At 35.7% G+C, this 13,090-nt stretch overlaps 1 protein-coding gene across 8 annotated transcripts in view; it reads left to right on the top strand.

The window, feature by feature from the left end:
- KDM4C (lysine demethylase 4C) overlaps positions 1–13,090 on the top strand; it is a 428,768-nt gene that overhangs the window by 273,701 nt on the left and 141,977 nt on the right. For all 8 annotated transcript variants that reach the window (XM_055302072.1, XM_055302075.1, XM_055302073.1 and 5 more), the window contains 3 exons: positions 3,413–3,594; positions 5,232–5,445; positions 7,460–7,536. In XM_055302072.1, coding sequence (XP_055158047.1) covers positions 3,413–3,594; positions 5,232–5,445; positions 7,460–7,536 — 473 coding nt within the window. The remainder of the gene's footprint in view (positions 1–3,412; positions 3,595–5,231; positions 5,446–7,459; positions 7,537–13,090) is intronic.

The following is a 13,090-nucleotide window of genomic DNA, read 5'->3' as shown; positions in this document are numbered from 1 at the left end:
CACTCTGAGTGACTCTTTTACACATGCATGATTTTGGAACATCATGTGTTGGTAAACAGATCTGAGTTATATAGGTCTCTTTATATAATATTTAAATATTATGTTTTATATCATCACTGTTAGTACCATCAGAACCAGCTTTAAGTATTGGGAAGCTGTCAGGATTACACTAGTGGATACATGTTTTCCAGAATTTTAATTTTGACTCATAAACTTGAATTTACCACTATCAGCAAACACTCTGAATAGTTTTTTTTTTTTTTAAATGACAGGCTTTCTTTTTTCACTTATGAAAATTCCTTCTAGACCCTAATTTACCATAGTTTGTCTGTTAATTATTCTTTCAAGGAAAAATGGTGTTTCATGAAAGAGACAACTTACTCAACTTACAATTCAACTAGTTGCACATATGCTTTTCCTCAAGACAAATATTGAACTTTATTGTGCAGCAGTACTTTATGCATATATCCCATGTTTATCACAAATTTAACAAAATTATTGCCAGGGTGACATAGGCAAATAACATCTTCATGTTATTTTGAAAGTAGTTTTGACTCTACAGACTTTGTGAAATGTGCTGTATGTGTCTGGAAGTCACAGACCTTTGAGAATGGCTGTCACACTATTGGTCCTTCTTTTGTTCTTGTTAGGAATACAGTAACTGCTAGTAATGTTTTCACAGATTTCCTAAGCTTTATGCACTTATACCAAGGGATTTTTCATTTGTCTCACCCTCTTCTGAATCTATAGCAATCTATGGCATTCAGGATGAGACTCAGAGCTATGCACAATCTTCTGGTGGTTGCTATGCTGGTATAAAAAAGATATGATTTTAGTAATAAAAACATTATTATTCATTAAATGCCTACAGTGTTCATGTCTTTTTTTTGTTTGATAATATCTACCCTTGCCTTTTTCTTTTACAAGGATGTTGTAAGAACTAATTTGATATTTATTTATTTAGAGGGAGGGGAGAAAAGGGGTGAGGAGGGGCAGAGAGAATCTTAAGCAGGCTGGAAAAATTCTATCCCGGGACCCCGGGATCAGGACCTGAGCCAAAGGACCTTAGCCGTTTCAGACTCTGAACCCCGAAGCTACCCAGGCGTCCCTGTTTTTGGTTTTCAAAGCTAAATTAAAATATGAATAATATCATATATTTAAGATTAAATGTACCCTATTTTCCTCCTGATAAAGTATTGTAGCACTTAATTGATAAACAGATCAAATGAAAATAAAATGATTAGATGGATTTTACATAACAATATATACAGTTATGTCACTTGGGACTTTACAAAGAATTCCAGCACTTTTGAATATAAAAAGTTTTACAGTATTTCATTTTAATATTAAAAAGAAAAAAAAAACCTCTGAAGTAGGTGAAAAAGGAATTCTTATTATGTGAAAATCTATTTTACCCAAAGCGATATAGGCCTTCTGAATCAAAGGGTTTGAATTTAAAGCTAGGTCTCTGGACTAACAGTTCCCTGTACTTCGTGCTGCACGATTTTGCTGCCATGCTGCTTTTAACTAATGATATTACATCATTACAGTGCTCACTATGTATTCTGGGCCAGAGATTATCCAAACAAGATAAATACTTGTTGGAGCAGAGTGCAACCTCGTCTTTGGGGAAGGACATCTGTTAGAGAAGGATTCTCTCCCAGGTCTGTTGAGAAAGTCTGAGAAAAGCTCCAGTTGAATCAGGCTATCCTAGGTCCAGTGCCACGGCTTGCATTACCCTCCTGCTCTCTGGCTTCCTTGTTAGGAATTGTCCTTCTCCTCTACTTCTTTTTTTGTTGTTAGGCTTTTGAGAATTAAATAGTATTTCCTCTGTCTCTGAAAATATTTTGAGAACTCCTCAGGTTAACTTATGACCAACCAAAGGGGTAAGAGCATCATCTATCTTGTGTGTTTCAGTCTTTTATAATAAAGCAAGTGATACGATAAATCTACTGTGGAAGAGGGAATAGCTATTCAAACTCCAAGGATTTCTTTTTGTTTAGATCCCATTTTTAGCGTGTATGTGGTAGATACTAGCCTGTGAGTTAAGGACTTAATGGTATTTCAAATTCCTGGTCAACTCTTCTCCTCTCATCTTTCATTTGTCAAATCTAAGTCTTCATAGGAAGTCTTCTGTTCTGTATTGGAGGGAGACTGAGGTGGAAACAGTGTATGTTTAGTGTCAGATTACTTCACTGCAAACAGAGGCTAAGGTTCTTACCTTTTGTTTTCAGATACTGCTTGGCTAAGTACTAAGCATTTTCCATTGTTAATAATAGTGATAAAAATAATAATGATAATAACACCACCACCACCAACATGGAAGCAGGAACATTCCCTTTCACTTCAGTTGGCATTTGATGTCTTTTGAGTTCTTTTCAGCTTCATTTAGCTCTTCTTATTTTTCCATCTAAGTAAATCTATTTTGACTTTTTAAAAATAGTTAAGTCAACAAGGCAAGGGCTGGCACACCCTGGTTCATAGAAGCCCCTGTGCTTGGGACTTGAGGACATTGCTCCCCAGTATTTATTTATAAGACTATGACAGCTAGTGATGAGGAGTTTTAGAGTGTATCACAGCTGAAGATGTTAAGTCCTAGATGTAGCTGTGATTGCTGCCACCTGCTGTGATATACTGTCCTTTGGTATAGGCATTAGGAATTTTTTCTCATAACCTGTTATGTCTTTCTGTATTTTTCTGGCTTTCTATAAAATTTTGTAAAGTGCTATTTTTGTGGAGTACATCTCTGCCTCATTCATGTTAACAGATATACATATTTAAGAGATTTGAGCCTCTGGGGGTATTATATTGAGCAAATAAGATTTGAATAGGAATTCTTTTCCATATTCATATAATGGCGCTGTATTGCTTGGCATGTGATAGGTGCTCTGTAAATGTTATTGTCATGAATTCTCAAACCCAAAAGTTAATTAAATGAAGTTCAATTAATAAATATTTATTAAGCCATATACAGTGTTAGGTGAGGAAACTGAAAATACTGGTAAGGCAGTTACTGGGCCAATGAATTTCTCTGGTAGCTGGAAGGTAATTTCACAGATACAAGCTATTTTCCCATGGGAGGTGTTTATGGTAGTAGTACAAATACAGAAGTAATGAAGTTGAAGGAGGGAGCAGTTTAGTTATTCCTGGCATGGATAGGGAGGCCATCAATAGGAGGCTCATTGTCTGGCCATCAGATCTGACCTTGCCCTTGAAGATGAAGAGGATGATAAGGACATTTTTTTTTGTTGTTGTTCTGCTTCTCTCAGAATGTATTTGAAAGCTAAAATAAGTTTCCTGTCTGACATTAATATCAATGATACTTTGGAATGTTTGCTTCTTTTATAACCAGGTTGTTTTGGTTTTTCCCTCGGTCCCATGCTCACTGTGTTCTCATGCCTTGTTTTTCAAGAATTGCCTGAGGTTCCATTGATTGAGGAGGAAGTGGAAGAAACAGAGTCTTGGGCGAAGCCTTTGGTCCACCTTTGGCAGACGAAGTCCCCAAACTTTGTGGCTGAACAGGAGTATAATGCAACCATGGCCAAAATGGAGCCACACTGTGCCATCTGTGCTCTCCTTATGCCATACTACAAGGTAATAAGGGTGGAGGGGTTACTGTCACTGCTCCACCTTCTGTATGGCTGTAAAAACACAGATGAATCATTGTAAGGTGTGTGTACACATGAAAAGGGAGATATCAATACTTATATAGCTACATGGCCATTGTAGAATAAGGAATAAAAGTTCTGGGTGCTACTTGAAAGACATTTCTCTGATAGTGCTTTATCATTTTAAAATGAATGGTTTATTTGTCAGTCTTGGTTCATGTCAGTCAAGGGGCAGTTCCAAACTTTTTCATCAAGAAACACAGAACTTAAAGCTTAATAATAGTAGAAGTTTTACGAAGAGAGAACTTAGACTTAGTCCTGTTTTGTGTTTGAAAATATCACTCTGAATACTATGTCAGCTCTGGGCCCATGTTTAAAATGTCTGTCTTTATCTTACCACGTGGAACATGCATGAGGTATAGTAGGACTCAGTACAAACTGAATTGTTTTGTTCACCCTCATCAGCCAGCTATGCATAGTATTATTTTCAGTGTTATCCTTATGTAATACTGATGGCATTTTAGCTCACTGAGGGGCGCATTCTCTAACTAACCCAGACAGTGATTTTTAGGAATCTAGTAAGGGTGGAACTTCGTGACCTATTTTAAGATAAAATATATTATAAAGTGTATTGATGTGAGCATTGTGTTCTGAGTTATATTCTCAATAATGGAACCAGAAGTATTTTATTTAAGATCGCTTCTCTTTTAGAGCCCATGTAAAGTAAATGCTTTTTTGTTCAGACATTTCAGGGCATGAAATTATGTGATTTGCGACATTATCAGATCTTTGTAAACAGAGGAAGTAAACTTAACACACTGTCTTTGATGTGACCCTTGTGAGTGACAAACTATTTTCTCTTTCATCATTGAATGTCTGTGTTTCCTTGGAAAACCTTAACTTTTTTATTGACTCTTATTTCTATATCATAATCTGCCTGTGTATTTCCCAAAAATTAAAAGAATTCTCACTAAAATTATAAGATACAGGGGAATTTATTAATATAAGATCTCTGGAGATAAGATAGTTCATTAATTAGAGTTTCAGTTAAGCACTGAGTGTTTTTCATATATTTTGGTGAGATGACAATTTTGTTTTGCATTATATATTCTAATTTAGTGACAATTGCCATTTTCCAGATCTTTCTGTCTTGATGTTTTAAAACTTTGTGGTGAGGTAAAACCTTCAAAAATTCTCTAAAAACTGTTACACAGATTAAAACTGAGGTATTTGAAAACACTCCTTCAAGTGTAACCATGTATAAAATTCTTCAGTAAATGAAACCAGGTTAGCTAACCTGGTGTAAATAAAGAAACAAAAATTCCTCAGAAAAATTGATGCTTTCCCTGAATGTTTATGTAAGAGTATAGTTTTAGCAAGTTATCACTTTTTCATACAAGCAGATGTACAGAATGTCCTCCTGTTTCTACAGCTTAGCTTCTGGATGAGAGCCTGAAGAGGAACATTGATAAAAAGCTAATAGTTATATCAAGGAAAACAACAGGAAGAACAGAAGCTGGAAGTTAGTGCATGGAACAGCTGTTAGTGGATTTGAGTGACCAGAACAAATGATGAATTTTTTTTGCATATTTTTCACTCATGTGGGAATATTATGTTTTTCAGCCAGATAGCAGCAATGAAGAAAATGATTCTAGATGGGAGACAAAATTAGATGAAGTGGTTACTCCGGGAGGAAAGACTAAGCCCCTCATTCCAGAGATGTGTTTTATTTATAGTGAAGAAAATATAGAATATTCTCCGCCTAATGCCTTTCTGGAAGAGGATGGAACAAGTCTTCTGATTTCCTGTGCAAAGTGCTGCGTACGGGTTCATGCAAGTAAATGAATCTCTCATACATCAATCACTGGCTTTTCAGTGCTTCACATAATCTTTGTTTCTCACCCTTTTGTCCCCTGCCACATTGAACTATTGGCACTATTACATTGAACTATTGGCATTCTTAATGGTTAGATCATTCTTTTTCACATTTCTTCTGATGAAAGTATGAGTAAGTATAATAATCTCTTTTTCTACAGTTTTGTGCAGGATCAGTGGAGAGCAGTTTTTGTGTTGTTTTTGTCCAGATGTTGGGCCACTATGGGGCTCCTTTCACACACATGAATTTTACTTAAGATATAGTTTGTAAAAACTTAATTTTAATCTCTGGTGTTGATTCATGATAATTTTTCTTTGTACTTTTAAAGAGAAGTGAATATTTAATGATTTGGGGAATTATTGTTAAATTTAATTATAGAGTTTAATTTTTATTCTTTGTAAGGGTAAGGAGATATCTCTTGCCTTCCATGGGAGAACAATCATTACAGTTGTTTTCCCCCAGGACTGAGATGATTAAGCTCCGTACCTGTCACAATTTTATATTTTCATATCATGGGATAAGTGGCAAATACATTTTTTTTTATTGGCCTGCCATGTAAATCCTCTAAAATGTGAAAAAGGATCTGTCATATACTACAAGTCTATGTTAAAGCATTTTAATATTCCAGATCTTACCAAATCATATGTCGTGTTAACATACCTTTGTATGGTCTGTCTCTGTCAGTGTAGCATGAATGGTTATAATAATAGGTATTATCTTCTGTATACCCCAGAGAAACACCAGTCTTACCTTAGGGCTGAAATAGCCTCGCTATCATTTATTGATTGATTAGATACTGTCAGCTTCCCCAAGAGGTTTGAACATAATGTGTTTGAAATATAGCAACCTTTTTGTTGTACTTATATCAATCTGTAACACAGACATATATGCATTCAATCTACATTATTATAAGTATATAACAGCCAATGCATCATTTCACAAAAACTAGGATTTAATTTTGATTCCCAAATGTACAAGCTATACAATTTAGCTATAGTATTTCATAAACATGTGCTTGAACTAAACATTTCATTTTATTTTTTAAAGATTTTATTTATTTATTCATGAGAGACACACAAGAGAGGCAGAGACATAGGCAGAGGGAGAAGCAGGCTCCCTCAGGGGAGCCTGATGCAGGACTTGTTCCCAGGACCCCGGAATCATGATCTGAGCCAAAGGCAGACACTCAACCACTGAGCCACCCAGGTGCCCCAAACTAAACATTTTATAGTTTTGGTTAACTGTGATAGGCTTTTCTTTGGAAATTACATTTATGTTATTTTCTCTTTCATTTAAATGTTATAGAAATTTGATATTAAAAAATACTTCTTTAAAATTTCAAAGCCGTTTGAAAGGCAGTCACAGTTACACATTTGTTGGTACTGTATAATTGCTGCTTGTATTTGCATCATCAGGTATCTCCTTACCCATTTATTTGAGTCAAGTATATATTGAATCTACAAATAGAACTGAAGATACCCCTTCATCACTTACCATGAATTGTGCATCCTCTATCCCAATCACTGAGATTAAAGCTTATGAAATGTAATTTTAAATTATATTAACTTGCAAAATATGTCAATTTATTTATTGTATTATTTTAGATCTTCCCCAAATTTTCCTTTATGAATTGCAACTTATTTTGAAATATGTTTTGTATGAGTAAAGGACTAGACCCAACAAATTAGAAATTTAATGTTGCCCATTCAAGAATTATCTGAGAACTATTGTAAGCATTAGTAATGATTAAGACCTATGCTTTCATGTTTCCTGGGACTGAAATCCTATTAGCTATGAGGCATGAGAACCAAAAGTATCTTTGAGACAGCCTTGCTTATATTTTGTTCTAAGCAGTGAGAATCAAAGATGGTATTATGGTAGGCAGTTCTAATTTTATTTATTCAGTGCTAAGATGTATATAATATTACCAAAATGCAAAAGACCTAATTCGTGGATCCATACTATTATTTTATAGGTTGCTATGGTATCCCTTCTCACGAGATCTGTGATGGATGGCTATGTGCCCGTTGCAAAAGAAATGCATGGACAGCAGTAAGTGGCCTATTTTACTATCTTTTAACACCTCTTCTCACTCTTTCCACTGTGGACACATTTATTTTTTTTATTTTTATTTTTTTTATATTATTTATTTATTCATGAGAGACACAGAGCATGAGAGAGAGAGAGAGAGGCAGAGACAAAGAGAGAGAAGCAGGCTCCATGCACCAGGAGCCCGACGTGGGATTAGATCCCAGGTCTCCAGGATCGCGCCCTGGGCCAAAGGCAGGTGCCAAACTGCTGCGCCACCCAGGGATCCCTATGGACACATTTAAATCTAGCAATAAGATAAGGTTGTAACCATGTTTTTATGTGCACTTCTATTCTTACCTATATTTCTAGTCTTTTCAGATCATCCTCTCTGATGGCTCTGCTCATCATAGAAATATTAAATAAATTTCTAGGTATCACTCCTCTATTCAGGAGCCTACAGAGACTATCAGTTTATCAGATCAAGTCTAAAATATTCCTTCATTTTTCCTGCCCAGGTTTATTTTGCAATTCTCGAAAATAAAATATTCTAGGTAACAGTGAAGGTCAGGATCTTTACTGGCCCTGATGAAACCATGCTCACACATAACTTTCCCACTGATTCATTCATATATTCATTCTTCAATAAACTTTTGGGTCTTCTCTGTGCCAGGTGATACATGAACTTGGAACAGAATCTTTCAACAACAAATGATACCTGACTTAGGGAACACAGGTTCTTCCTCATCTAAATTGTTTTTCCTGACAAACTCTGTTGAAACTTTAGCTTACATTCAAGCACTGAGTTCTATTCCACTAATCTACCATGTTACCTATTTTTCCGTTTAGTTTTGTGCTACCTTCATATTTCTTAAAAATTCTGCTTCAAGAAGCATCAGAACTTTTTTGAAAGTTAGGACCTGTTAGTTCTCAACATTGTATCCCTCACTCTTGATCTTAGAGGAGATAATTTCATTTGTAATAGTAGCATTTGCTTTATTTCTCAATGATCTCTAATGACAATGAATTAAATTTCTTTGCAGCCAGAGTTAAAAACCTGAAGGACAATATAAGGAAAATGCCTTGCATGATAAAAATTTATGTCATGATATGTATATTTAGCTCTCCGTGTTGAAAGAGACATGTGGTGACTATAAATTAAAGATGTCTGAGAATGTATTTCTGAATGATTTTATTGCTGGCATTCACTTTAGATAGTGAAGGAAAAATGGGAGAGAGTATGGGCATTCTTTATAGCCCAAATAATCTGTTTGGTGTTAAAGATAATGTCCCCAATTTAAGAAATCTTTCATTAGTGGGCCCAGAAAACATTTTCATATTTCCTTTGATGTGATTATTATATTAATAAAAATTTTTTAAATAGAGAGTATCTTACAATCAGCCAGAAAGTCCTGCTGTAATAAGTATATTAAGTTCTTATTTACCATGCAGGTCTTATATTTATTATGTGAGTCCAATTAAAGCTATGTAGAATTAGTCTGGCCAGTGATGTCCTCTCATTCACCCTGAAGTGTAGGTTTAGAGATTAGAGAGATTCTAATCCAGTTCACCAAGGCATGAAGAATTCTCTGTTCCATCCACAGTTACTGCTTGACTCCTGTGCTCACATTCTGAGCCATCCTGTTATTCAAGGTACCATTGTCCCTTGCATGGCAGAGCCAGGGCCAGGCCTAGGCTATCCACCCTGATTCTAAGACTGCTTGTGATGGTTTATGCTGCTTTCCTTTAGCATGTTTTAAGAAGGAAATACTAGATTAATAACTTTAGAATTTAGAGCTGCTATTAATCTTAACCCCTCACACTCTTAGAAAATACAATATGTCTTTTGTATTTTATTATTGATACCATGTAAATCTCTTTCAATTTGCAATAGAAATGGAATATCTTGAATACAGTTTTACAATAATTTTTTAAGACCCATGTAATATCTTATTTCTAAGTAGAAATATCTGAATTCCCAGTGCACCAATTGGGTTTTTAGTTTATCCATTTAAGTGAACTTTTGTCTATGAAGCTTGATTCCTGTTTTTTTTCTCCTGAGAAATCCGTGAATTTCAATTTAAGCATTGCAGAGAACTAACTGATAATATCAATATTTTGGCTTTAATTCCCTTATTTAGTGCAGCTATGAAGTGTTACAATGTTAATTTTTAGTAGACAAGTATGATTCTTTGGATTTTGTGGCCTGAATGATTGCATTTTTTTGAAGGATTTTATTTATTTATTTAAAAGAAAGCACAGAGAACGAGCAGAGGGAGAGGGAAAAGCAGGCTCCCTGCTGAAGAGGGAGCCCTAAGCGGGTCTCGATCCCAGGAGTCTGAGATCATGAACTAAGCTGGAAGGAGATGCTTAATCAACTGAGCTACCCAGGCACCCCAATGATTGCATTTTAAAAGTATCTTTAGACTTAACTTCTTCAGGAATCAATCTCACATTGTCAGTTTTAGGTTCCAAGAAGCCTTACAACTCCTTCTAATGGAGGCTTCAAAGGAGCTGATGGGAATCTAACAGTGCAGGGGAAGTCAGATGATATTTCTTAGCTGGTTTGTACTTCACTATTTCTATTCCTGATTATTTCCTTGGATTTTCTTTTTAAATGTACTTTGTGAAAGTAAGACTTATTATTCATCATGAATGCAAAATATTCCAATAATGTATTTTGCTTGGGATGTATATTTATACAACACATGTGATCTAGCTAATTCTGTTTCCTTTTATGACAAGTACTTTGCACATCTGGAGGGTAAGCAGAGGTTAACCTGAAATACCTTGTATTTATCTTTATAAGGTATATGTGAGAATTGAGTGTGGTGGTTCTGTTTTTTAAAGATTCATTTTAAAGAGTTCCCATTGATAGATAAATGGGTAAAGAAAATGACATGTATATATACAGATACACACTGGAATTTCATATTCAGCTATAAAAAAGAAGGGAATCCTGCCTTTTGCAACAACATAAATGGACCTTGAGAGCACTATACTAAGTGAACTAAATCAGAGAAAGACAAATACTGTATACTCTTTTTTATACGTGGACTCTTAAGAAACCACACTGAACTCATAGGAACAGAAAGTTGATTGGTGATCATGAATGGGGGGGGGTACTGAGAGAAATAGGTAAAGGTGTTTAAGGATACAGACTTACAGTTTTAAAATGAATACTTTTTTGGGAATCTAACATACAGCCTAGTAACTATAGTTAGAAATACTCTACTGTAGTACTATACTTGAAAGTTGCTAAGATCTTTAAAGTTCTCACCACACACACACACACAGACACATACACACACACAAAGTAAAAGAAACTATGTGAGGTGATGGATGTGTTACCTAATTTTATTTTGGTAATCATTTTTCAATATATATACGTAAATCAAAACATCATGTTATACATTTTAAACTTACAATGTTATATGTCAGTTATATTTCAGTAATGCTAGGGGGGGAAGGAGGCTATAATAGTAACTGTATCATAGAGTTAAGCAGCAATAATTAAAATTTTGGAAGCAAAGACATTGTGGGGATTATTTCATCTAACGTTAGACGGTAGTTGGTTTTGTCCCTGTCAGCCCTGGCAAGGTAACTGAGGATGTATGCAAGGTAGAATCAATGCTCACAGACCAGCTGTCTTTTCATTTACCAGTTCTAAAGAGGGGCATCACTGGCCCCAACTGTTAATGATAGTTTTTAAGTAACCAGAGGGCAGACTTTGTCTCGTTTACCTCTGTAGCCCCCCTAAAGGGGGCTGGTGCAATGTTGGATCATTTCTGAACGGGTGAAGCATAAAGTTAGAAGACTGTGATCGCAGAGATACAGGGCCAGACCTTTATTTGTGACCTTCAGTGCTTCCACTGTTTCCAGAGTCTGGCTTCAGTCTCACTGTGTCTCATTTTGCTACTGTTTCTTTACTGTGTCCATTTGTATCAGTTAAAACAAGAAAAAAGAAGCCTTATTTTAGCTTCAATGGAATGTGTTGGGGAAGAGGTTAGTTACAAATTTTGGATTGTACCTTAATTTAGATTCTGGGATCCTGGCTCTATATCTAAATTCAAATAAAATGAAATAAAGAACCCCTCAAATACTGTCTATCCTGAGACTCATGTTTAAATCCCATCATTCTAACTAAATATCATTGCTTTGTGCCTATTTTCCTATTCAGTACTGCTAAGGTAAATAGATAAAACTAACTGGAAGCTATATTTGAGTTTATGACTTATAACCCAACTGTATTGGGTTATTTTATTTTCAGCTGTTTGTTTTCAACTTTTTTGTGGCTATTTATAAAATTGACTTTGGAGCAGTTTTTACTCTGTTACAGCATGACTTGAGAGTACATGCCAAGCATTACCAAGTTCTGATTTTAGGTGTAGACCATCAATACCCTAATTCTAGCATGTTTTCTTATTATTTTACAGAATAACACCCAGTGCTCATCCCGTCAAGTGTCCCCCTCAGTGCCCGTCACCCATTCACCCCCACCCCCCGCCCTCCTCCCCCTCCACCACCCCTAGTTCATTTCCCAGAGTTAGAAGTCTTTATGTTCTGTCTCCCTTTCTGATATTTCTCACACATTTCTTCTCCCTTCCCTTATATTCCCTTTCACTATTATTCATATTCCCCAAATGAATGAGAACATACACTGTTTGTCCTTCTCCGGTTACTGTGGCCAAGTTCAAAAAGGGTGTTGCCTGAGTTCTCCTCTGGGATTTTGATGGAATCTTGTCTCACATTTAGATCTTTCATCTATTTTGAGTTTATCTTTGTGTATGGTGCAAGAGAGTGGTCCAGTTTCATTCTTCTGCATGTGGATGTCCAATTTTCCCAGCACCATTTATTGAAGAGACTGTCTTTCTTCCAGTGGATCGTCTTTCCTCCTTTATCGTATATTAGTTGACCATAAAGTTCAGGGTCCACTTCTGGGTTCTCTATTCTGTTCCATTGATCTATGTGTCTGTTTTTGTGCCAGTACCACACTGTCTTGATGAACACAGCTTTGTAGTACAACCTGAAATCTGGCATTGTGATGCCCCCAGATACGGTTTTCTTTTTTAAAATTCCCCTGGCTGTTTGGGGTTTTTTCTGATTCCACACAAATCTTAAAATAATTTGTTCTAAGTCTCTGAAGAAAGTCCATGGTATTTTGATAGGGATTGCATTATACGTGTAAATTGCCCTGGGTAACATTGACATTTTCACAATATTAATTCTGCCAATCCATGAGCATGGAATATTTTTCCATCTCTTTGTGTCTTCCTCAATTTCTTTCAGAAGTGTTCTATAGTTTTTAGGGTATTTTTTGAGAACCATTTGAATGGTAAATGGTTCTCTAACCTTTTATTTTCAGGTTGTAGGTGTCCTTCTGTCTAAAATGAGTCTCTTGTAGACAGCAAATAGATGGGTCCTGCTTTTTTATCCAGTCTGAAACCCTGCGCCTTTTGATGGGGTCATTAAGCCCATTCACGTTCAGAGTTACTATTGACAGATATGAGTTTAGTGTCATCATGATATCTATTTAGTCCTTGTTTTTGTGGATTGTTCCACTGAACTTCTTCTTAAA

The sequence above is a fragment of the Nyctereutes procyonoides genome, unplaced genomic scaffold (genome assembly GCF_905146905.1).
Source record: "Nyctereutes procyonoides isolate TBG_1078 unplaced genomic scaffold, NYPRO_anot_genome, whole genome shotgun sequence".
Taxonomy (NCBI): domain Eukaryota; kingdom Metazoa; phylum Chordata; class Mammalia; order Carnivora; family Canidae; genus Nyctereutes; species Nyctereutes procyonoides.
Note: the sequence above shows the minus strand (reverse complement) of the source record. Positions and strands in the feature narration are given on the sequence as shown.